Source organism: Gouania willdenowi, chromosome 20 (assembly GCF_900634775.1).
Source record: "Gouania willdenowi chromosome 20, fGouWil2.1, whole genome shotgun sequence".
Lineage (NCBI taxonomy): Eukaryota > Metazoa > Chordata > Actinopteri > Blenniiformes > Gobiesocidae > Gouania > Gouania willdenowi.
Window position 1 is genome coordinate 23,113,719 of NC_041063.1, and position 23,676 is coordinate 23,137,394.

At 39.0% G+C, this 23,676-nt stretch overlaps 1 protein-coding gene across 3 annotated transcripts in view; it reads left to right on the forward strand.

Annotated features, from left to right (window-relative positions):
• Positions 1-23,676, forward strand: part of ctnnd2a (catenin (cadherin-associated protein), delta 2a) — a 350,952-nt gene that overhangs the window by 153,504 nt on the left and 173,772 nt on the right. For all 3 annotated transcript variants that reach the window (XM_028434803.1, XM_028434804.1, XM_028434805.1), the window contains 3 exons: positions 794-828; positions 1,892-1,996; positions 12,737-12,915. In XM_028434803.1, the coding sequence (XP_028290604.1) occupies positions 794-828; positions 1,892-1,996; positions 12,737-12,915 (319 nt within the window). The remainder of the gene's footprint in view (positions 1-793; positions 829-1,891; positions 1,997-12,736; positions 12,916-23,676) is intronic.

A 23,676-nucleotide genomic window follows, 5' to 3' on the forward strand; every position in this document is an offset into this window, starting at 1 on the left:
TGAAAAAGGTGTCATGAAGGCTCTCATTAAGTGTCATTCGTTACCCTAACCCTTCAATACCCTAACCCCTAACCCCACTGGATCCCTCCACCTCACCCAAAAAATGCCAATATAGCTCCAAAGGTCTCATAATTCTGCAAAAGGTGTCATAATTTACGATACTTTTATTACTTATTTACTGGTGTGGAATGTTAGAAAAAAATTGATCAAGTGATTAAACAGAAAAAAGTAGGTACAAGAAAAACAGACCCATTTATTATTAACCATTGGTTTTCATTGATTTTAATCTTAAGCATAAGAATATTCTACAATTGAATAAATAAATAGGATAAATAAAATTTAAGACCCTTAATAATAAGCTCAATAAATCCAATATAAACAATATATATTAGATTTTCAGATGCAAGACGATACAATCCAATACTTTTTTCTATTGTTGGTGTTGCTAATATTGGACTGATATCAATATTATATCAGGACACTTGTTTCATATGGGGGTGTGGTCTGCGCACGCGTGTGTGTCAAAAGCGGAGGTGGGAATTCTTTCAAATAAAACACCCAGAAATCCAAAACCTACACTATACTTTTAAAAACTGGGTACTTTCTCCGTAGCCTGGTACTACATGATCTACAAGTGGGTGGTATAAAGAGCTGATATAAGGTTGTTTTGGGTGGAAAGGAGGAAAGTGAATAACGAGGCCTAGTGATTTTACTATTGCTTTAAAACTTGGATGTATTATTTATTTGTAATGTTGACATGAATGCACCTGTGTAATCATATTTTCTCTTGCAGTTCAGCAGATGAGCAGTTTCGCTGGAACTCTCAAGGTAAAAAAAAAAATGTCACAACAAAACACATTTGCCTACAAATGTTTTACTGTCAAAGTTTTTTTTTCTCCAAAAAACGGCACAATGTATTTTTAGATTGCAACATATTATAATATAATAATGTAATTTTAACCTTAGATGTTAAGTCTACAATAGCACACTGTTCTGTAAAGCTTTGCAATTCAGTGTATTTTTCTAAAATGTGTTCATTTCAGTACAGGTAAGAAAGAGTTGCTTCTAAATGTAGAATTATTACAACATGACCTATTTGACAATACCACAATCTATACATGATTAAGAATTTAATTTTAACACATTTTTTTTTTATCAGCATGCAGTTATAAGAGAACTAGAAAGGAAGAACACAGAACCTTTAATGTTAAGAAAATTAAACTTCGATTTTTATTTCATTTTCATTTATGTATGTATCTGAATAATATTTGTACATTTGTATATTATTACTATTATATTTTTTTAATTATTATTTTTTTCTTCAACTGTAATGTGTGTACTTATCATTTAATCCTCTTTTAAGTAACATTCTTTTACTTAATTATGTATATATGTTTTATTTTTTGAGTAGTGTGCCCATCTATGAAACTTCCTCATATAGTATACATTCGGGTATTTCTCGCATACTCAATCTTTCCATACTATCTAATGTGAACACACTACATACTTTACACTACATAATTTTGACATCAGATATAGTATGAGTAGTATGTTAGTATGGGATTTCAAACACAGGCACAAAACATTGCATGGTATTTTTGTGTTATATTAGGACAGGACTTTAGATGAACAGAAAAATAGGGATTTCCTTGTCTATTTCAGGTTCATTTCACGTTTAATGTGTAATTTTACTCAAACTGAAACATTGATACACGTCCAACCATGCCACAGTTTGTCAGAAAAACTGCTGTTAATGTTGACGATCTCTGTTCATCCTCACGTTCCTCACACTCTTCTCATGTTTTCATTCTCACTCTTGCTAGAAAATAGTCTCCATAGCAGCACCAAATGCTTTGCTAACATTGAGCCGTTTCTATTTCCTCGGCTGCAGCAGACGGACAGAAAGACATCGAGGACGAGTTGACGACTGGTTTGGAGTTGGTGGACTCTTGCATTCGCTCACTTCAGGAATCAGGAATACTAGACAGTGGAGAACGTAAGTCTGTCAACAAGATTTCTGTGCGAGTTTGTTTTTTTAAAGCATGCTTTGAGTACTGTGCACATTTTAGGACATCCTCAGGTCTCAGAGTGAGGTATCCGGTATCAGGAAAACCTCTGTCATTTGTCAAACCAAACGCCATCAGATGAAATGGCCTCAGGCTTCAAAATAAGTCATCAGATGAAAAAAACTCAAATAAAACAGCCTCATGCCGTAAAACACGACACGACTTCGTATTTTGAACAAACTAGAAATACACACGATGTCATCAATATGTGCCACTTTGGATACAATATTAAGTTGAAAGATGTTATTCTCTGTTTATTTTTAAAGGTTAGGGTTACGCTCATATATCTTAACTTTTAAATAATGAAAGGAAAGAACGGATTTCCAATTTATTTTATGTGTACTTCCGGTTCCTTCAAAATAAAACGGCATGTTGTGTTTTACAGCCTGAGTTTGTCAAGTCTGATAACTTTTATTTTGAATGCTGAGGCCGTTTCATTTGACGGAGGTTCTAAAAAAATCTGAATTCTTTGACATATAGCAACTTTTTTTTTAACAGTAACGCAAATAGTTCCTTTCTTTGGTAATGAGTTACTTTTATTATAAAGTAACTCAATTACTTTTTGGATCAAGTAGTAACTATAACTAATTACTTTTTTAAAGTAACGTTCCCAACAAATTCTATTAAAACTATTTTCTGTCAAACAAACAAAGCCTTCAGTAGTGATCCATCACAGCAACTTCACCACTATCTTATTCTGAAAAGCCAACATGTTAAAGTTCGATATTGAACCCTTTTGTCCAACAGGCAGCAGAAAGTAACTTTTTTTTTAAAAAAAAAAAGGAAAAGGAGACACTCAATCAAACAAAGTGAGAAGACACCTGGTAAACAAAGCAGAAGTTGCTGAATCCACTAAAGTTCATCAATACTCACACTGAGCCCAGGCTTAGCGCTCAGCCTGTCGACCTGCGCTCAGTGTGGGGCTGTGCTTTAAACACTGCAGAACTCTCTGAGAAGCTGCAGAACGCTGCTATAAGTGCTCTATTTCATTCTAAAGAGGAGAGAAAAGAAAGAATATTTACAACCAAGAGATGCAAACTGCACAAGTGCAAATACAACTTATATATCTTACACAGGGTTGTGCTCAATCATCATTTTAATTACAATTATGGTGTAAATATATTTGTAATTTTAATTTGAAAAATTGGTTGCTGTCGTAATCATAATCAAATTGTAATTGAGGTCAGATAATTTACATTTTAATTGTAATTGCCATGAATATTCCATTGAAAATGTTAATAATGATTTAACGCAAAACTGTGGAACCATGTGATAGTTCTACACATATGTAGTTAACAATTATTAAAATATTTTTCCTATTAGGCTTTTACATATTTTACCATTTAAAAAGAATTAAATCGAGGAGCTATACAAACACAAATAAAGCTCAGACGCCAACAACAAAAATATTAAAACCTATATATTTTAATTGATTAGGAAGCCTAACAAGGTCACCAATAGATAGGAAACACATTAGATGACAGATATTTGTTTTTAGTGTATTTTACAGCTGATTTAGGACCCGTTATCATTAGAGATGCTAACAGAAAGTTAACACAAGAGGAAGGTTAACTTTTATTAGGTTATTTAACTCAGACTCAGTAATTGTGATTAATTGAAATGGCAATGTATTGGATACAAAATAATTGTAATTTCAATGTAATTTTAAAAAAAAATGCTGCTGGTCACTGTAATCGTAATTGAATGGGTAATTTAAAACGTAATTGTAACTGAAAAAATGTAATTGACCCCAACCCTGACCATACTGAAATGTAAAAGTTGTTAAACATAATTTGATTTAACAGATTTAAATCAAACATTCTTCTGAAACGTCAAACATGACTGTGCTTGTAAGTAGAGAGTAAAAAGTAACGTGCACACCTGATCTTTCTTTAAGGGCTTATTGTGCACACTTCTTGGTGAATTTTTTCATATTCATGGGAGATGATAAAATTGTCTCTTATTAGTCCCTCGTTTCGTTAGGTATATGCCATAAGTGCAAAAAAGCCCTCCTGGTGGTGTTTAGCTCTCACTTAGGTTTAATTTCTACTTATAATAAACGGAGAGAGTCCTGTGAGGCTTTGGTTCTGGATTAAGTATTGAGATTAAACGCCTGAAAAAGGTAAAAAAAAAAAAAAAAAAGAGGTAAAAATCAGGAATGAAAAGTGGAAAAGAAGCATAGTGTGTTTTTGGATTGTCAACAAGCAACAGGGACTACTGAGGCAGTAGTCCCTGAGCCAATAACGTGATCTCATTCTGACAGGATCCCAGTTCCACTTAATAACAACGAGTGTCCCCATTGGCCCCCACAGGGCCCAGCTCACTGCATACTGTCATTCACTGATGTCTCCCCAAGGGAAAATAAGCTTTATTCCACTTGCTCCACAACATCCTTTGTACTGAATTGACTGGGAGGAGAAAAAGTACTGAAAACAATGAAAACTCCTAGAGCAGGCATGAGCAAATGGCGGCCTGGGGGCCACATGCGGCCCTCAGTTTAATTTTGTGAGGCCTCCCAAAGTAAATTACTCAAAAAACACACAAAATGACAGAGGAATAGTATATACAAAACAAAAAGAAAAAACACAAGACAACTACAAAAATACACAAAATGTCTGAACATTTTCAAAACAACAAAAAAACTCCACACAAATAGATTCTACCCACACCTTGTCTCTCTCAGCAAACACCTGTCCCCTGAACCGTGTGTCATACGCCCTCTTTTGACGCACTCCAGCGCTGGTCTGAGCCTGGCGGGTGAAATCATGGATCTCGTGAAGGCGATCCCTCAGCCGCCGGTAATAATCCATTTCTTTTCCACCAGTGATCTCCGGTTCAGGTGGGGCTCCGAACACTAAATCCACCGGTGTCCGGAGCTCCCGCCCGAACATAAGGGCTGCCGGTGTGCACTGACTGGACTCCTGGACTGCAGTGCGGTACGACCAGAGGACCAGCGGCAAATACCGGTCTCAGTCCCGCTGATGATGACTGGTCAGAATAGCGAGCTGGGTTGCAAGAGTGCGGTTAAACCGTCACTTTGGGGGTGAAGAGGTGTGGTTCTGGTCTTGTGTACCCCGAGCCGCCGACAGACCTCGTTAAAGACCTGGGATTCAAAGTTTCGACCCTGATCGCTGTGGAGCTCCGCCGGAACTCCGAAACGAGTGAACATCTCCTCAACCAGCTTCTCTGCGGTGGTAATGGCACTCTGATCCGGCACCGCCTATGCCTCCGGCCACTTGGTGAAATAATCCATGGCCACGAGAACATAGCGGTGCCCAGCGTCACTCACGGGAAACGGGCCGAGGATATCCACTCCCACTCGCTCCATCGGGGCTCCAACCAGGTACTGCTGCAGCGGTGCTCGGGAGCGCTGGGAAGGGCCCTTGTCACAGCAGTGGACGTGCAGCTCAACATCTCTGCGACAGCCGGGCCAGTAGAACCGTCCTCGGATACGACGACGAAGAGTTTTAGCGTTCCCATAATGACCCGCCGCCGTTGAGCCGTGGGTCAGCCGAAGGACTTGGGGACGGAGCGCTCGGGGAACCAGCAACCGGAGGATGTCGCCTCCTCGCTCCGGAGCCTGCCACCGCCGATACAGCATCTCATCGCGACGTTCAATGCTGTTCCATTGGGAATAGTAGGACTTCAGCTCCGGAGTTTGTGCAGACATGGCAGCCCACTCCGGTCGCTGTCCAGCCTCCAGCAGCTCCTCACCGCAGCCAGCGTAGTGTCATTCTCCTGCTGCTGTCTCAGCTCTGCCGGGGACAGCGTAGCAAACTCCTCAGTAGCCTCGGCAGCAGCAGCCACTGTCGGTACTTGGTCCCGCTCCTCCTGGCGGTCACAGTAGCGGCACTCTACTGTCACACAGGGCCGCCGGGAAAGTGCATCAGCGTTACCGTGGTTACGGCCAGCCCGATGCTGAATGTCAAAATCATAACCTTGCAGAGTCTCGAGCCACCGTGCTACCTGCCCCTCCGGCTGTTTAAAGCTCAATAGCCGGTGAGGGAGGCGTGATCAGTCCGGAGAGTGAAACGGCTGCCCTGCAGGTATGATCGGAAGTGTTGCACCGCTGAGACCACCGCCAACAGCTCCCGTCGTGTAACACAATAATTCCTTTCAGCTCGGTTCAGAGCACGGCTGAAGTAAGCAACTGCGCGTTCTCCATCATCTCTTTGCTGGGCCAGGACCGCTCCAACCCCCGTGTTGCTGGCGTCCGTGTCGAGGATGAAAGGTCGGCGGGGATCTGGAAAAGCCAGGACCGGAGCCTCCGTTAGAGCTGCTCTGAGTTGGTTAAATGCGGCAGTACACGCGTCATCCCACCGGTAGGCCTGACCTTTATTTGTCAGGCGGTGAAGAGGGCTGGCTATGGTGGCAAAACCTTGAATGAAACGCCGATAATAGGACGCCAGTCCCAGGAAGCTCCGCACCTCGCTGACATTTGTGGGAACAGGCCAGTCTCTGACAGTGGCGGCCTTAGCGGGGTCAGTGGCTACCCCGTCAGCGCTCACCACATGACCCAGGAACTCAGTCTCTTTAGCCAAAAGGCTGCACTTGACTGGATCCAAAACGTCCCACCAGCGTGCAACGGCCTTGGAGGGGTATGGTGGGCTGGGATGGCGACCCCCTCATCGGGCCATCCCGCTGTCGTTTCCCTCCAGCGGGGCTGTTCTGACTCTCGGGGCGGGGGCGGGGCAGTCGCAGGCTCATCACACCGATAGCAGCGGTCAGATGAGCGGCGTGGGCGCTGTCTGGTCGATGAACGTCGCTGCTGAAATTGCGGGGTGGGTGACTGGGCTTGGCGTACCTCCTCAATGTCATAGACAGCCATCCTGACGCAGGGTTGAATACTTGGTGCCGCCCGTGCTGTGGAGATGACGTCTTCAACACGCTCTGCCTCCCGGAGCGCCTCCTCCAGTGTCTCAGGCGTCGCCAGGCGAACATGTTGGCGGAGACGTTCGGGGGCGAGTCCTTGCAGGAAAGCATGGAGAGCTAACTCTTCCTGCGTCATGTGGGGGAACCGAGGGTAACCCCTGCGAACGTGTAGCTGAATGTCCGCCGCAAAGGCTTCCAGGCTTTCTCCTTCCCGGCGGTGGCGGTTGTTTAACTTTTCTCTTTCTACTGTCTCTGATGAACGCTGTCCGAACCACCGTTCTAACGCCGTAGACACTGCGAGCAAGTTCCGCTCCTCTGCGGGGGCCAAGTCCAGAAGCACCTGCTGCGCCAGGCCTTCCAGTGCGAGGGCCAGATGTGTGGCGGTGTCTCCTTCGCTCCATCCGTTGTGTGCTGCAGCGATTCGAACCTGTTTGAGGTATAACTCCAGCTGGTTCGTGCCGTCATATTTCGGCAACTTGACAGCAGCCTTGGGTGTGACTGTAGTGGCGGCGGGCTGTTGCGGTTCGGGGCTGTAGCTCTGTCGTTCTGCAGGTTTCTGGTCTCGAACCGCAGTGGGCCTTAGTGACTCAGGGTGGTGTGGCCGCTTGTCGCTGGAGCCGTCGGGGAGACATGGGGTTCTCCACTTCTCCGCGACCCAGGCTGCTCTCTCTCGGCGGCGGGCATCTTCCCGCAGTTCTGTTGCACTTCCGTCACGTTCCATCATCCCACTTCTGACACCAACACCCAACGTGGCAACCCAGACATGGCAACACAGAACAACACCAAGGCTGGATTCACCGACATCACAGTACTTTCAAAGCACACAAGACACCTACAGAAATACACAACATGACAGAAAATATACAAGATAACAACAAAAATACTCAAATAGACTCCAAAAACACGCAAAACATACTTAATGGCTCCATTAAAAAAAACACACAACAATAATAAACACACAGAAAGCTTTTCAAAATTAAAGCAAAAATGCTCCAAAAATCACAACAAATTACAGAAATATGTACAAACACAATGTTCATTATTCTAAATGCTGACATGAATGTTGATAATGTGGCACTCGGATCAGACAATCACATTTTTGTGGCCCCTGTTGTGATAAAAGTTGCCATCTCTGTTCTAGAGGTTAGCATAGCACCTGTGCTCACTTCCAGACCAACCTTTGTCTTTTTTTTTTTTTTCTAACTCTCTGAGTGCTTTTCTTTTAAATACACGGCACCTCTATTCTACTTCTTTAGCTGTAAACTTTACTGACAAAAGCTTTAATGCACTGACAAAACACATAAAATCCAATATTCACTCTTTACAAAACGTAGACATTTTAAAATGTATGCAAACATGACATTGGTGAGGCACTGCAACGTAAAATATAGTAAAGTAAGTGATGCCTTAACCTGAAATAGCATCTATAGTACCTATTGGGTCGAACTCAAGGCCCAGGGGCCAAATCCAACCCTTTGGAGCATCCAGTTTGGCCTGCAGGAGGAAGCAAAAATGACAGAGAAAACATGAATCGTTGTGTCACTGTATATTGCATGATTGCAGCAATTTTCGTTGTTAAAAACCAATATTTTCCCTAATTAAATAGAAATTGGTCACAACATCTAGGAAATTTGAAGTGAAGATCCTGTTGGGACTGATATCTGTCACTTATTTGGATATTGTCAGTTTCTTACATATTTAGTGCAAACTGGGGCACAATAATGTTAAAATTACTCGTTTTCTTGCATGAAATCTGTGGCCCACTTGACATCAATCTGCTCCGTATTTTGCTCCTTAACTAAAATGAATTTGACACCCTCACCTAGACTCTAGTTCTGAACCTTCAACTCTTCTAAACGCTTTTAAACCGTGCTTGAACAGCAACGTGTGTGTACGAACTAAATGTGCCTGACATTTTCTTTGCAGGTCATTGGTTTTGTATTATTGCAATTGTCTTTTTCTTATTGTCTGTTGACCTTTTTGCTGGTTGATATTGCTGTAATGGATGGCCTTTAAGTAAGTCACGTGTGTGATGCTTTGCAGTGGCTGACGTGTTGCACAATGAGCACATCATTTTATATCTGTGGGGATAGGCTGGCTGCTGCAGGATTCTTATCAAACTTATGTACTGTATGCACATGTGAACACGGTGTCCAATGGGTGGGTGGACGGGATTAACCTAAGTATATACTGGTTTGCTTTGATAAGAAAACGGTTGGAAGATACGTCAAATAATTGGATTCTTATCTTTCTGCTATGCATCGCCCGCGTCTCTATCACTTGTGTCTAAATGGATAGTACTCCTATTGTGAGGAATTTTATTGTGGCGGGTATTCCACACCTAGCTAATGTAATATTGAGTACAGACACCCAAATATGTCATAATGTCAGGACCAGAATATTTATAGCATATGTTTGTGTTTGCATTGATAGTGTAGATTCTGAAGCACCATATATATATATATATATATAGTATATCAATAATTAAATAAAATAAATAACATTAGTTGTTAGAAACCACAGACGTATCACAGGAGTTTAAGGAAAATAAAATCCTACCAATGTTTATTTATGCAATAAAATAAATAAAAGCTTTTTAAAGTGTTTACGTATCATGTAGACGGTGCTACGTAGTGAAGCGCGCCTGATCGCTATAGCTTCACTCATTCCACACCTGCGTCTATGGGTGACTGATCTATTTATGTTTGTTAGGTGCAGATCCAGGTGTGGCGTTGGTGTGCAGACGCTTTAATGTGTATGCACTTTAAAGCGTCTGCACATGTGTTAACACATCTGCAAGTACACATGCAGATGTGACTTGTGCACGTACAGACGTGCAGGCGCAGGGTACGCATTCATATAGGAGTTTGATAGACCCCCCCCTCCCACACACACACACACACACACAGCCAGTGAGTCCACCTTGTCCCCTTCTTATATAGTTTTATTTGCGTTATTATATAAAGTCTTGCTATATTGTTATTGAATGTCTTCTATGACCAACTGAATAATTCTCTATCTTCTGACTAAGCAGCGTAACTTGGAGCTCATGAAAACCAGTTTTTCTCCTCACATTTTCTCAAAAACACACACACACACACACACACACACACACACACACACACACACATCGATGCAGAACCTGGCAGAATGATGAGAAGTTGCACACTTCTTGCTCAGTTTGTGTAACGCAGTGTGCTGTTTAAAATTTTACCAGAAAAGAAGCGAGGGATGAATGAAGACGAAAAAAGGAGGACTAGTTATTTTGCAGAGGCGAGAAGAGAAGCTGATCTTTGTTCTGACACAGACTCACGAGGAGAAAAGCATTGTGGGAGAAAAATGCAGTGATTAAAAAAATGTGCCTATTAAAATATATGGATATATTTACAGCAAAGCTTTGGGCAAGTAATAAACAACAGAAAGAGATTGATTGTGGTTTGTTTGCGGAAGAACATTTGAATATAATACCAGAGTTTAAAAGAAAATAGATGCACCACTAAATGAACAGGTTTCACACTATAATTCAATTAAACCAAACCTTGTATAAACACAGTAAACACTGACCTATATATACGCTCCTTCTTACTCACCACCCACGACACACCGGCTTTTAATAGTTTCCTCATTTGGCTTCACTGTGTTCTTTTACACAGTAAATAAAGCCTTTCTTTGTACAGCATTCACTTAATCGCCCATTAATGTTTTATAGTTAATGCTATATACTGCTAAAGAAGCACTCCAGATGTTTTGATAGGCTTCAGCAACAATACGTTAAACATTAGGCCTGGGCAATATATCGAGAGTCAAGATATATCACGGTATAGAAAATAATAGTATCGGCTATAGAGATATATTTTTTATTTTATAGCTTATTTTGTATCAAAATACTTGTTTTAGGAGTCGCTACTTTTGCTACATGAAAGTCCATAAGAATGAAAGATTGATTGATATCTTTGCTTGTTGTGGCTGATATTTAAAAAAAGAAAAGACATTCTGTTATTTCCAGCCCTCGTCCTGTTGTCCAATTCCTCAGTTTCTCTTTTATACATTTATATATTTTTGTTTGATTTTCATGTGTTTTAGTTATCGTTTTACGTGTTTTCCTGTAAGTTTTTTGGATTAATTTTGTGTATTTTTACTGTAGTTTTGTTTGTTTTTTTTGGGAGTAGTTTTGTACATTTTTTCGGGTGTAGTTTTTGTTATCATTTTGTATATTTTTCTCTCATTTTTTGTGTTTTAGCTGTTAATATTTATTACATCTTATTGTTTTTTGTATTCTGTAATTTTGTATGTTTTTTTTGTATATTTCTGTTGTCATTTTTTAGTTTCCTGTTATTTTTGTGTGTTTTTCTACTCGTTTTGTGTGTTTTGGAAGTAATTTTGTATATTTTTGTTTCATTTTGTGTTTTAGTCATTGTTTTGTGTATTCTGTAATTTTGTATGCTTTTACTGTAGTTTTGTATACATTTCAGAATTTTTTTTAAGTCATTGTATTTTTCTGTAATTTTGTAAGTTTTTTGGATTCATTAACTTTGTGGTGGACTGATTTTAAAGAACGAAAGGAGGCGGACCATTGATACCTTGCTGTAAGGTGACATTCACTCAGGGCTTTTGATTAGTGCTAAAGTTTTTATCTTTGTGTTTGTCACAGAAACTACTACGTAATAAAATTCTATGCATAAACAGGTGAGTAATCATATTTAATAATGTTTTATTCCCCTACAGGTGTTATAAGTGTAATGGATGAACCATTTCTAACTATAAACTCACTAAAGTGAGGAGCCTACTTATGCATATTCATGAGTGGGCGTGTCTATAGATGGGACACTGACTTCCTCCTCCCCGCACAGTGACATAGGGCCAGAGGACGGCCCGCCCTCCTCCCACCCACTCCGTAGCCGAGCTCATGCAGCTTTATAAACCCGAGACAGAGCGTGGGGGCGGGGCGTTCACTGGTACATACATATACTGTAGAAAATACATACATAGCACTGAGCGAAGGACGCTGAAAAGCTCACCTTTGTGGGCGTGTCTGTTTATATGTCAATCACGGCAGAGAGCTTTCTGGAGGCGTGGCTTCTCCAGCTCAGTGCTGTGTCAAATTCATCATCAAAGTGGGAACGCGTCATCAAATTGGAGCGAGGTGTTTGGGCTCACCCTGCAGTAAGAAAGGAGCAAATCACCCTCTAGGGAATCAATGAAATAAAACACTTTGGGCATGTGTATGAAGCCCATATAGCACTTTATGATGTTTAAAGCACAGAAAACTCCATTTAGCTTCACATGGGAACCTTTAAATCTTTATTGTGTGAAGCTTTCTTTAGCATCCATAGGAAAACTCACGTTTTCCCCTTAGATTTAAAGTGAAGTTTTCTTCAAACCGAACCTGTATCTGCAACAAATCCCCATATTTGTGGGGGGTTCGCTTGTTGTGGCTCGTATCTTAAAAAAACATGAAAAAAAACTTTGCGTTTCTTCCAGCCCTCCTCCTGTTCTCCCATTCCTCAGTTTCTCTCTTCCTTTGCTAATAAATTATGTATACCATCTCCAACTCACGGAGTGCTGCACTGCTGCACTACCTGCTCTAAATTGTGCTCTCTCTCTCTCTCTCTCTGTCTCTCTCTCTCTGTCTCTCCGTCTCTCCATTTCTCTCCATCTCTTTTTCCCGTTTCACTCTTTGCCTCTCAATCTTCCCCCTCACGCCTCTTCTCTTCCCACTCTTAATCTCTCTCACACACACTCCATCTCCCTATTTTCCCTCTCACCCGAATGCACTCCACTCCACTCTCGATTGGTAGGACCCACTCTCCTTTCCCAGAGTTCCTTGCAGCTCAACTCCACCCCGGAGGCTTCGCTCCAGTACTCTGCCAGCTACCATAGCAACCAGACCCTCCTCGCCCATAGCGACAGCATCTCTGCAGCAGCATCTTCTCAGCGCAGCGGGCAGGTCGGAGGAGCCGTGCACAGCTACAATCAGGTAGGGAACCGACAACCAATCAGACGTCACGTAAGGATGTGACTGTTGATGATGGTGCAACTTCTTTTTTTTAACTTTGGTAGTTGTTCCTAAAAAGTTGGCGTCTGCGCTGCTGGACAATTTAAGGATTAATTTATGTGACACAATAAATCTAGCATTTGAGTTCCTAGATAAGTGTCTTTGACGACTGTGTTAGTATATTTTTTGTGTTTTTCTACTCATTTTGTGTGTTTTGGAAGTCATTTATTTATTTTATGTTTTAGTTGTCGTTTCATTTATTATTATTGTATTGTTTTGCGTATTCTGTAATTTTGTATGCTTTTTATAGGCATTTTGTGTATTTTTTTAACTGTATTTTTTTTTTTGTAGTTTTTATAGTTTTGTATGTTTCCTGTAATTTTATAAGGTTATTGGATTCATTTTATATATTTCTAACATTATTTCTTATCATTTTGTAAATTGTCCTGTTATTTTTGTCTGTTTTTTTACTCGTTTCATGTGTTTTTAGTCATTTTGTATATTTTTCTAAATTTTTTGTATTTTAGCTGTTGTTTCATTTTATTATATCTTATTGTTTTGTGTATTCGGTAATTGTGTATGCTTTTTGTAGCCGTTTTGTGTAATTTTACTGTACTTTTGTATACATTTCAGAATTTTTTTGTAGTTGTTTTGCATTTTCCTGTAATTTTGTATGTTTTTTTGGAGTCATTTTATCTATTTTTTTTTTTCTAATTTTTTGTATGTTTTAGCTGTCATTTTGTATACTATATATACTGTATTGATGTATGCACGTTAATCCACAGATCCCATCCCTGAATCACCTGTCACATTCCATACAAACGACTGGAGAATAAAAAAATCACTTGTTGGCGACATTTACGCAGGTTTTTGATAAAAGACAAGAACCTGTAAAAGTACAGTTTCCCCTTTAAAGGGTCATTATAAAGTTGGTTAACTAACTACTACAGTGAGGCGTGGCTGCAAAGATGATTATAAGTTATTGTTAGTTTTTACATTCTCAGGAAAACAAACCTTGGAAAGTGTTTTTTTTAACACACCCACAGATCTGTTTAATCTCTAAGTTGCAGCAGAGTCTGAATTGTTAGTTTTAGATGGAAAATTGACCATATTTATTACTTATTGTAAGTATATTACCTTCACATAACGATAAAGTAAATACTGTACGTACCGGTTGTATAGAGTTGGGGTTTAGAATAAGAAAACATGTTTATACAATATTTACTTGCAGCCAAATTAAAACGCATCCAGTGTGAGATCCAATCTAACGTATTTTTTGCTATAAGTTACAAATACAAAAGAAAAGTATCTAAAGAAAAGTAGATGAGCAGATATGGGAATAGAATCTCCATTCTTCCTGCAGTGTCTCCTGTCCTCGTTTTTTTTTTATCTCATCTCACGCCTCTGCCTGCTCAGCTCACCATCGCTGTCTGTGTGTGTGTGCGTGTGTGTGTGCCTGTGTGTGTCTGTGTGTGTGTGTGTGTGTGTGTGTGTGTGTGTGTGTGTGCATGTGTGCGTGTTCGTGTGTGTGTGTGTGCATGTGTTTGTGTGCGTGTGTGTGTGTGCATGTGTGTGTGTGCGTGTGTGCGTGTGTGTGTGTGTGTTCCTCCCTCTGATGTTTTTGGCTCGTCTGTTAAATGGGGCTAGAGCCGTCAGCAGGGCACGTTGCTCATGAATAGCTTAATGCATGCTGCCAGCGCTGCATGAAAAACAGATGCAGCCCGCATGCACACACGCACACGCTAAACGCACACTTTTGTTGGTTTGTGTGTTTTTTGAATGCATCTCTGCAAATGTCTTGTTTCTTAAAGTTTGTATCAGGGACTCTTTTAGGGAGGTTGGGGGGGGGGAAGCACAAAAAGGCCTAGCATGATGATCATCTTTTAGGGGATATTTATAACCCTGAGAGGCTATGCTTTAATAATGCATGGATACATGGCACCTCAGACGTTGTGAGATGAAACAGTGGGATGGAGAAAGTGCTCTCCCTATAGAGACTTTCCATCTTTTTAGTTACATCATCCAACTGCTCATCCTTTATTAAGCTTCATTTATTTATTTACCTTTCTATTCATTTCTTCCTTATGTCTCACTTTGCTTCCTAATCATGGAGCTTTGTTCACATTCCAATAACACAGATAACCAACCAAGCTCTGCAGGTGTTGTGCCAATCTACCCCGCCCCCCACCCCACCCCCCGACATTATAGCCATCCCCTGCAAGTGCGCAGGCATTCAGTGTTCAGCGAAGGCTAGGTTGTCCACATGTTCAGATTTACTCACATCTTGCCCGGCCACATTTTATTTTATTTATTTATTTTTCATTTTACAAACTCATCAAAACGTCCGGGTTTCCCAGGGACCCTGAACGCATCTGGGAGAACATGTTCATTTAAAAGACCTTAACTCTGCTAATTTTTGCTCAATCTGAGAAATTCCCTCAGTTTCTGAAAGCTAAGAAGTTGCTCTTTAAAGCCAGTTTCATGTTATTATGGTAATTTTACTCATGTGACGAATATATTAAAGATGCTGTTTTTTTTAATGAAATTATTACACACAAGGAAAAAGACAAACTAAAGGGTAACACTTTACTTGAAGTTTTATACATAAAGGCTGACATTAAGGTGTCATCGTGACACCTTATTCATTAGCATGAATAAGGTGTCATGAAAGCTGTCATTGAGTGTTGTTTGTTACCCTAACCCTACTAGATCCCTCCACCTAACACAAAAAAATGCAGTGGGCTGTGACTGACACCTTAGCGCATTGCTCTGTGGGCTCTAGTAGCTCCGACTCTGCTCCATGTCCGATGTACGCACCCAATGTGCGTCCACAATGCATCCAAGGTGTGTCTAAGTTTTGTCCAAATGTGCTCAGATGTTCTCAAATGCACTCAGGTGGGGTCAACAAGGGGTTCCCTTCAATGTGCCGCCACGCTTCCAGCCCACCTGTATAAGTCACCTGTGCTTAATTGCCAGTTTCCTCCCAGTACCAATAGACCAATCCTAACAAAGGAAAACACGAGCGAGCAGCTGCTTATATTATGGCTCTACACATGAGATCTTTGAAGGATAGATAGTTATAATGTATAATTAAGGTGATTGACTTCACCACTGATTTCAGCCTTTCTTTCAAATAATTTTTTAAACCTTATGGACAATAACAAGTTTATTTACTATATTGTAGGGTAGATAAAACACGATTTTCTAATCGCAAAGGCTGCAATTTATTATTATTTTTTGTAATAATTTATTTTAAGTTCGTTGGACGTTTGATTTACCTAAAAAAAATCCAATTGGTTAAAGCAGATATTAGTTCTCCTTATTTTTCCTGCACTTTAGTATGTGTGATGTTACTGACTGGATATTAGTAAGCTTTATTTTTTATATATATCCGTCTATTTTATTTATTTATGGACTGTCCTGTTAAGTTCAGAGAGTGTTTAAGAAGTGCAGTCCACATGTTTACATGTTTCAGTTAGTTAAATATGTTGAAAAGGTAAAGCCACAGATGTTTGCTTTATTGTTGTAATCTGTGCTTTAGAATTTATATTTTATATTTATTTAAAGATTAAATAAATCTGAAATGGTTTATTATTAAACAGATTGATTTATTGCTTGAGTTCATTGAAAAATACATGACAAGAGGCCCTTGAAAAAAGAATTGCATAATAAATTGCAATATTGAGGAAAAAAGTCGCAAGATTAGATTATTTTCCAAAATTGTTCAGGCCTACTATATTGTAAACATAGAGTATTTTGATTATGTCAAAGTCGGCCCAAGTGTCCCCTTTTTTTTGGAAATGTAAATATGGTCACCCTAGCGAAGGCGGAGTTACATTGTTAAAGAGTTTTAATGTTTTAATCTACGTTGTTGGACTTTGAATCCTTATGTATCCTTTTTATTATATCCTACCTGTTGTTTAACTTAGTGATTTACAACTGCCAGGAAGTCTATTCCTCCATGTTAAAGCACATCTTCCATAATAAAGCACATGTATTGAGTGTTGTATGATATATCATGTAAAACATAAATAATAACACTGCAGAGGATATGGAAACTGGCCCATAATCTAAGAGCTTCTTTATTTTAGTTCTTTTCTAACAGGAATTAATGCAAACAAGTTGCAGAAAAAACTAAGTAGCTAATTGCTGAATTCAAGACTTTTCTTCACTTATTTATTTACTGTAAAATATTAGTTTAACACAAAAATAATATAATCTGATCACTATCACCAAGGACATGTTTTTTTTTTTTTATTATTATTGTTAAGCACTTGTATATGAATTCAAAGAGAAGCTATTTTATTTTCACACCCTAGACTTTTTTTTTTTATGTCCAATTGATTGAATCAAATGGGCATAAATTATGACTTATCTATTATACTGGTAATTATAAAAGCAGCAAGACTGTAATTCAATGCAATGAGCTGAGCAGGGTGAGTTTCTGTTGAGAACAATAGAAAACATGATGCAAGACTCCTGAGAAAATGTTTCTACACTAAAGTCTTAGGATAACGTCTTCCATTCATCTATATTCTATAATGCCTAAGAGGCCATTAAATAAACATCTGTATCGTATCTAAGTCGTCCAGTTTGACCTTCACGATTATGTTTATTCCAGGTTAGCAGAGAAAAATAATATCACCAGGACCAGGAAGAATTGATGTCTGGTCTAGTAAAACACAATCAGAAACTACATTAAGTCTATTTGGATCTCCACTGCCCTTACATATCGGGTCAGGCTTGTGAAGATAAGACTTTAAAATGGTAAATAGACTTGATTTCTATAGTGCTTTTATTACCACTGAAGTAGTTTTTAAAGCACTTTCCAGTATTGGCTCCTTCGCTCATTCACACTCACATATACACACCAATGGGACAGGGGACAGAATAATATCTCCCTTTAAGACTCTTTAAATCTTGCATTGGTGCCAAGATCAATTGGAACCACTGATGATATAAAAAAGCACAGTGTAGACTTTGTACGATATGCACTAGCTTTTAGTTTGAAGACAATATTTTTTAAAGATCTGAAATAAAGTTTGCAAAATCTCATGCATACTTAAATACGTTGGAGGTTTTATTTCAGTGCTATTTATAATCTGTGTACGTGCAGATGTAGGTGAGACCTATATTTAAATGAATATTTGGCGCGTTTTAAAGTGTTGAACATGGGGAATGTGGGAGAAGCTGAAGGTGCAAAATAATTTTTATTTTTTTTTATTTTTTTAAATAAATAAAAAAAATAAAATAAAAGATATATTTAAAAAAATAAATTTAAATAAATTTAAAAAATAAATAAAATTAAATATATGTAAAAAAAAAAAAGAAATCTAAATCAAATTTTAAACCTTTGTATTAGAGCAACAGGTGCATGTTTTCTTTTTTATCTGAGCAGATAAATGCTCAAGCACTCTCTTCTTTTTGTGAATATTAAACTGTATTTTGTTTTAATTTTGTAGGCTGCAACTTAAAATATAAATGAAACTGCTGTTACATTAAGTGACTTAAAAAGGTAATGTTACTTTTTTCCTATTTTAATATAGGCAACTTTTGCGCCGCATGACCCCATGTGGGGTTGTCTGGAATTGAAATGGGATCAACTATAATGTTCAGAAGTAATTGATAAAAAAATAAATTAAAATAATGTTAAACAAATATTGTTTTATTTTTTAAACCTGTTTTTTTTTTATTATTTTTATTATTATTATTATTATTATCACATTTCTGGCAGTAGGGGACAACAATTAGCTACATTTTAGATGGATAGTATTAACTTACTTTTGAAATAGGCACATAAAAGGTGATAAATTGGTATAAATTCCACTTTAAATTCCACTCTGTTTTGAATTTGTAGATTCAACCGTAGGGAACCAATGTTCCAGATACAGTATATGAAATCATGGAGTGGGTATTTATGATATGAAGAGGGTGTTACGAGCCACTGATCTACAGGACTCCACATCCCACAATGCAATGCAGGAATGTGTTCACAGTTCAGATTAAAATAAACTTTAGAGCATCATTTTCAACCTTTTATGTATTATAAAATGTTATTATATTATGACAATCAAAGTCAGCTTTATTGTCAATTCCCGCTATATGTACATTACTGTTCCCTCGGCCCGAAATATTTACTAACACAAAAGCACAACAATGTAGAATATATAAATTATAAAGACAGATCAACATCACAAGTATTTACAAAATGTACTGAGTGTGCAGATATGAACATAAATATATATAAGTTATAACTGGTATATTATAGTGGTGCAGAAGTATGATTGAAATGAGATGTTGTCATTATATTTGTAGTAGTAGAATTTTGCTCTGATTTGGACGAGAGCGAAATCCTGCATGATGATGGCAATGACATGCTCAACGTTAGTTTAGTTTAGTGTCATTGCTCCTGCTAACTGGTGATGATTTCACTGGTTTCTACTCATCCAGTCCTAATCTGCGTCTCTTCTCCCTCCAGCTGAGCCTGTTTGCGTTCCTAAACTACGAATCAGTTTTTTCTCTAGAAAGAGCGTGTTAATCCACTCACTCAATGAGGGATAAATCTCTTTCCATGACCCGTCACCAAACAAAACAGTAGCTGAGACCACAGCGCTGTCTTCATACGCTCTGTTTGCTCTTTGCACAGCACAGCATTTGCCAGAGACTGCTTTTGGAAACATAATTGGAGGTTGTTTGCCAGCACATGCTATTTTTATCGGTGTAAAGTTTGACGAGAAGGCTGCCTTGTTTTTTCCTTTTCTGACTGATTTTTTCTCTACAATTTGCTGCAAGTATTCACACAAACAGAGCCTTTAAACTCAGTGAACAGGGTGGGACAAATAATCAGTGACACTATGTAGAAGCCATTATTAAGTCAGTGATTCTCAACATGTGGCAAAGTCTTAATTTTAATCATTATTTAATCATTATTCTCCCTGAAAACCTTAACTCATTCGCTGCCAGCCATTTTCAGAGCAGCCATACCCATACTGCCAGGTGTTTTAGAAGATTTTCACTGATTATTTTTAAGACCCACAGAATATTTTGTACTATTAATATCTGATTGATTCTGAAAGATTAGAGACTCTACTTTCATCAGAAAATTTTTTTTTTGTTTCCAGCTTGTTTTGTTCTTCCGTAATCAGCAGTTGAATAGAGGCAAGTTTCACACAAATCACCAGTTTGTGATAAAAAGCTGAGAAAAATGGCTTTTTCTGAAAAAAACTTATTAGTGACTTTGAAGCAATTTTTTTTTTTTTTTTTGCATTAGTGACATCTCAACATTAGTTTCCTTGTATGAAACTACAAAAACACTGAAACTGGGCTTTTGATGGCAAAAGTATTATTATTTTGCTCTCTGTGTCAGAGTTGAATGGCTTGCTTACTGCATTTTGGCCATCCTTCAAGTCTCTCCCCCGTTAGTTCCCACACACGCAACTTCCTCCTCCTCCCTTACACGTCGAGTGTCACCGCTTGCCCTGTTTTTTGATTGTTTTCTCTCACCATCGCGACACTCTCAATAGTCCAATTAGTTCCACACATGCTCTGGTCAAGTGTGTGCTGCTGAGATCTTCAGCATCAACTCTCGTAGCGCCATTTTCTGTCTTGTAAACTCTTTTCCTCTTCCTCTGAGCTCTGCCCATCACAGGTGATCTTTCATTTAAAGGTGCAGTACTGCCACCTACATGTCACCAGTTGATCACTGCATCATGGTAAAAGTTAGATATGTACAGGAGAGCTTCGTCACACTGGCTCCTAGCAACCCCAGCCGAAAAACACAATTGACGTTTTTAGACGTATTTGCCAGTCAATGAGTTAAAAAAAAAAAAAAAAGGAACGTTTTTAACCCCTTTTTACCTATTTCCTTTGTCCAATGTTTGCCCCTTTTCAAAAATTTCTGATTCCTTTTTCAGACTTTAGCAACCTTTACCTATCAGGGCCGAGCAAAGTGCCCTGATATCAGTAATGAGACAGACTGGCCTGCACTCCCTTCTCTGACTGCAGCCTCGACATCAACTCCCTTGTGTGCCCAGGCACAAAAGTGGACATCTGTTAAAGGCAGCAGTATCACCAAAGCACAAACCCAGTTTCATGTAGAACTGGGTAATCGATTCGCCCCACTGCTGAATGACCTAGGATCTTGCTTTAACTTTACTCAGCAGCAGCCTCGGAGCAGAGCTCACCACTTCCAGTGATGACAGCGTGGCTAAAAATAAGACAACAATTGGATAAAAGTGTAAAAAAGAACTTAGAATAAATGGACAAAAATTAGGAAAAAAGGGATATTTATTGCCAACAGAAGAAGGACATGGATGTCCTCAAAGAGTCTCTGGTCCAGGTCCAACAAACCCTAAAGGACCAGCAGAGGTGGAGGCAGAAAGACTGGGACGGCTTCTTGGAAACACAGGAGGAACACAAGAAGATAATCCTCCAGCTTCACACCGAGCTGAAGGACAAGACAGACGATCATCCCAAAAAGAAATCTTTCTTTCAGCGACTCATCAAAAATGTAACAAAGCGATGGCAGCAGATGAAAAACCACTTTTGATTGGCTACAAGCAGCCACCACTAAAACATGGGTCACAGGGAGCAGCTCTGCTCAGCTAGGGGGGCAACCATTCGAAAGTGGACCATCCTAAAATAAACGGCAACTTAAAATTAAAAAATGTGTGTGAATTTTACTTTTGACCAGATTTACTGCAATATTTGTGATATTAATGACGTCAACACACAACCTTCTGGAAATGCGAGGACTGAAAGTGCTTCAGGAAAACAAAAGCGACATGGTAGGCCAAAGCAACAACCTCACACACTGATAGTGGGAAACGTTTCTGTTAAAGATGCTCAGAAGATGTTTAGCAGCAACGTGAAAGTGATCTGCTTCCCTAATGACACAGTATCAGACCTGGCTGACAAAATCTTGCAATTTGTTGCAGATTACCCACATTTGAAGATTGTTGTGATTTATTTTGGATTAAATGATTTAGCCAAAGAGGAGTCTGAGGTTTAAAGCAGGATTTCACCCATCTGCTGAAAACTGTGAGCTGTTTGTAGCCTAAAGTGTTCATCAGTGGCCCGATACCTCCAGTCCGCAAAGGAGATCTTAAATTGTCAAGGATTTACTCTTTGAATAAATTTTGGTCTTCGGTTTGTGCTGCCCTTTCTCTTTAGAGCAGATGGACTGTGTCTAAACAAGGCTGGAGTGAAACTTTTCACATCCAACTTGTTTTACTTCACCAGTCACACTGCTATCAGTCCTGGTAAAGCTACATTTAAGCTACCCGCTGCCATTAATTACCCCCTGGTATCTCTTTTATTGCTCCCACTGCTTTTTTGCCATGTTTTAGCCACTTTTGGCACTTGCTAGTCCGAAAAAAAAAAAAAACTTAACGGACCGGACCTGCCCACTTTGGGTTGACGAACCACCGGGATGATGCCTATCGTTCACTGTCTGTGTTTGTTTGTTTGTCACTGTTGAGTCTGTAATGACCAAATCATCAAAAAGGTAGATTTGGTGTAAGCTTTTGAGTTTTCTCCTCTAGAAATACATGAAAATAAATAAACCTGAACCATAAATAGCTTTCTTTTAATGCTCAAACACAGAATAGTATTTGTCTGAATTTTATTACGTGCATAAATACAGTATACAGTATTATGGCATTGCTGAAAAGTGAGTCAGTGGATTTGCATAATGTGGCCTTGTACAACTGCAGCCAGCACAGGCTAGAACAAACACATCTAAATCAAAGGTACAGTTGTTATTATTGCATCAACAGGATGCTGTACCGGTGCTGCTGCTGCACATGGTTATATCATCCCTGAGGTAAAAAAGGAATCTTAATCTAACGGGTCAACGTGTGAAATAGTGTAAAAAACAAAAGAAAATCATTTTTCTGTTACACAGCAGCACATAAACTTTCGACTTTGGAAACTGGAACATTATTTAGTCAGGGTGGAGAGGAGTAAGGTAATGTGCATTTACTTACCTAAACAGTATGGTTCATTGACATTATCTTATCATACATTGTAGGTTTGATCTCCTTGACTAACAGCACATTAGAATTTAGTGTTTATGGAAACCTTTCACATTGACTTCTTTAACTCTTTGAAAACCCTAACCCCATGACCGACTCCCCTGCATGCTGCCAATACCGACAGATTTATTATTTTTCTTCTGTCTATTATTATTGTTTTATTAGCATTATTTGTTCATGTTATTCCAAAACCACTGTTTCTTTACCACATACGGCTTGAATTATTTCTAATTTATTGGAAATAATTTAAAGGAATGCTGCTTGTGTTATATGCAACAATGACCGATAGCATGTGACTCTACAACCTTGTCATGTGTGGGTAGTGTACCCTATGATGCTAAACCCTGACTCATCAAAGTCTTGATACCAGTACACACTGTAAGGTGTGTTACTGTAATATCACAGCACACATGGTGACATACATTTATAATGGGATCAAGACCTGGTGTATGGGAACCTTCTGAACATATCAATTATTGTTACGCTATACTATACTATTTCATTCATTCATTTATCAGTTACATTAAGTTACAAAATTTTGTACCAGACTTTTCATCTATAGTCCTTAGGGGGAGGGGTCAAGATGCAATATATACAGCGCAAGTTATGTACATTCTACCGGTTAAAAAAATACATAAAATTACAATATCATTTTAAGATACATGAAACACTTCCAGTTGAAGTTCTTCTCAGTCATACAAGTTAATCA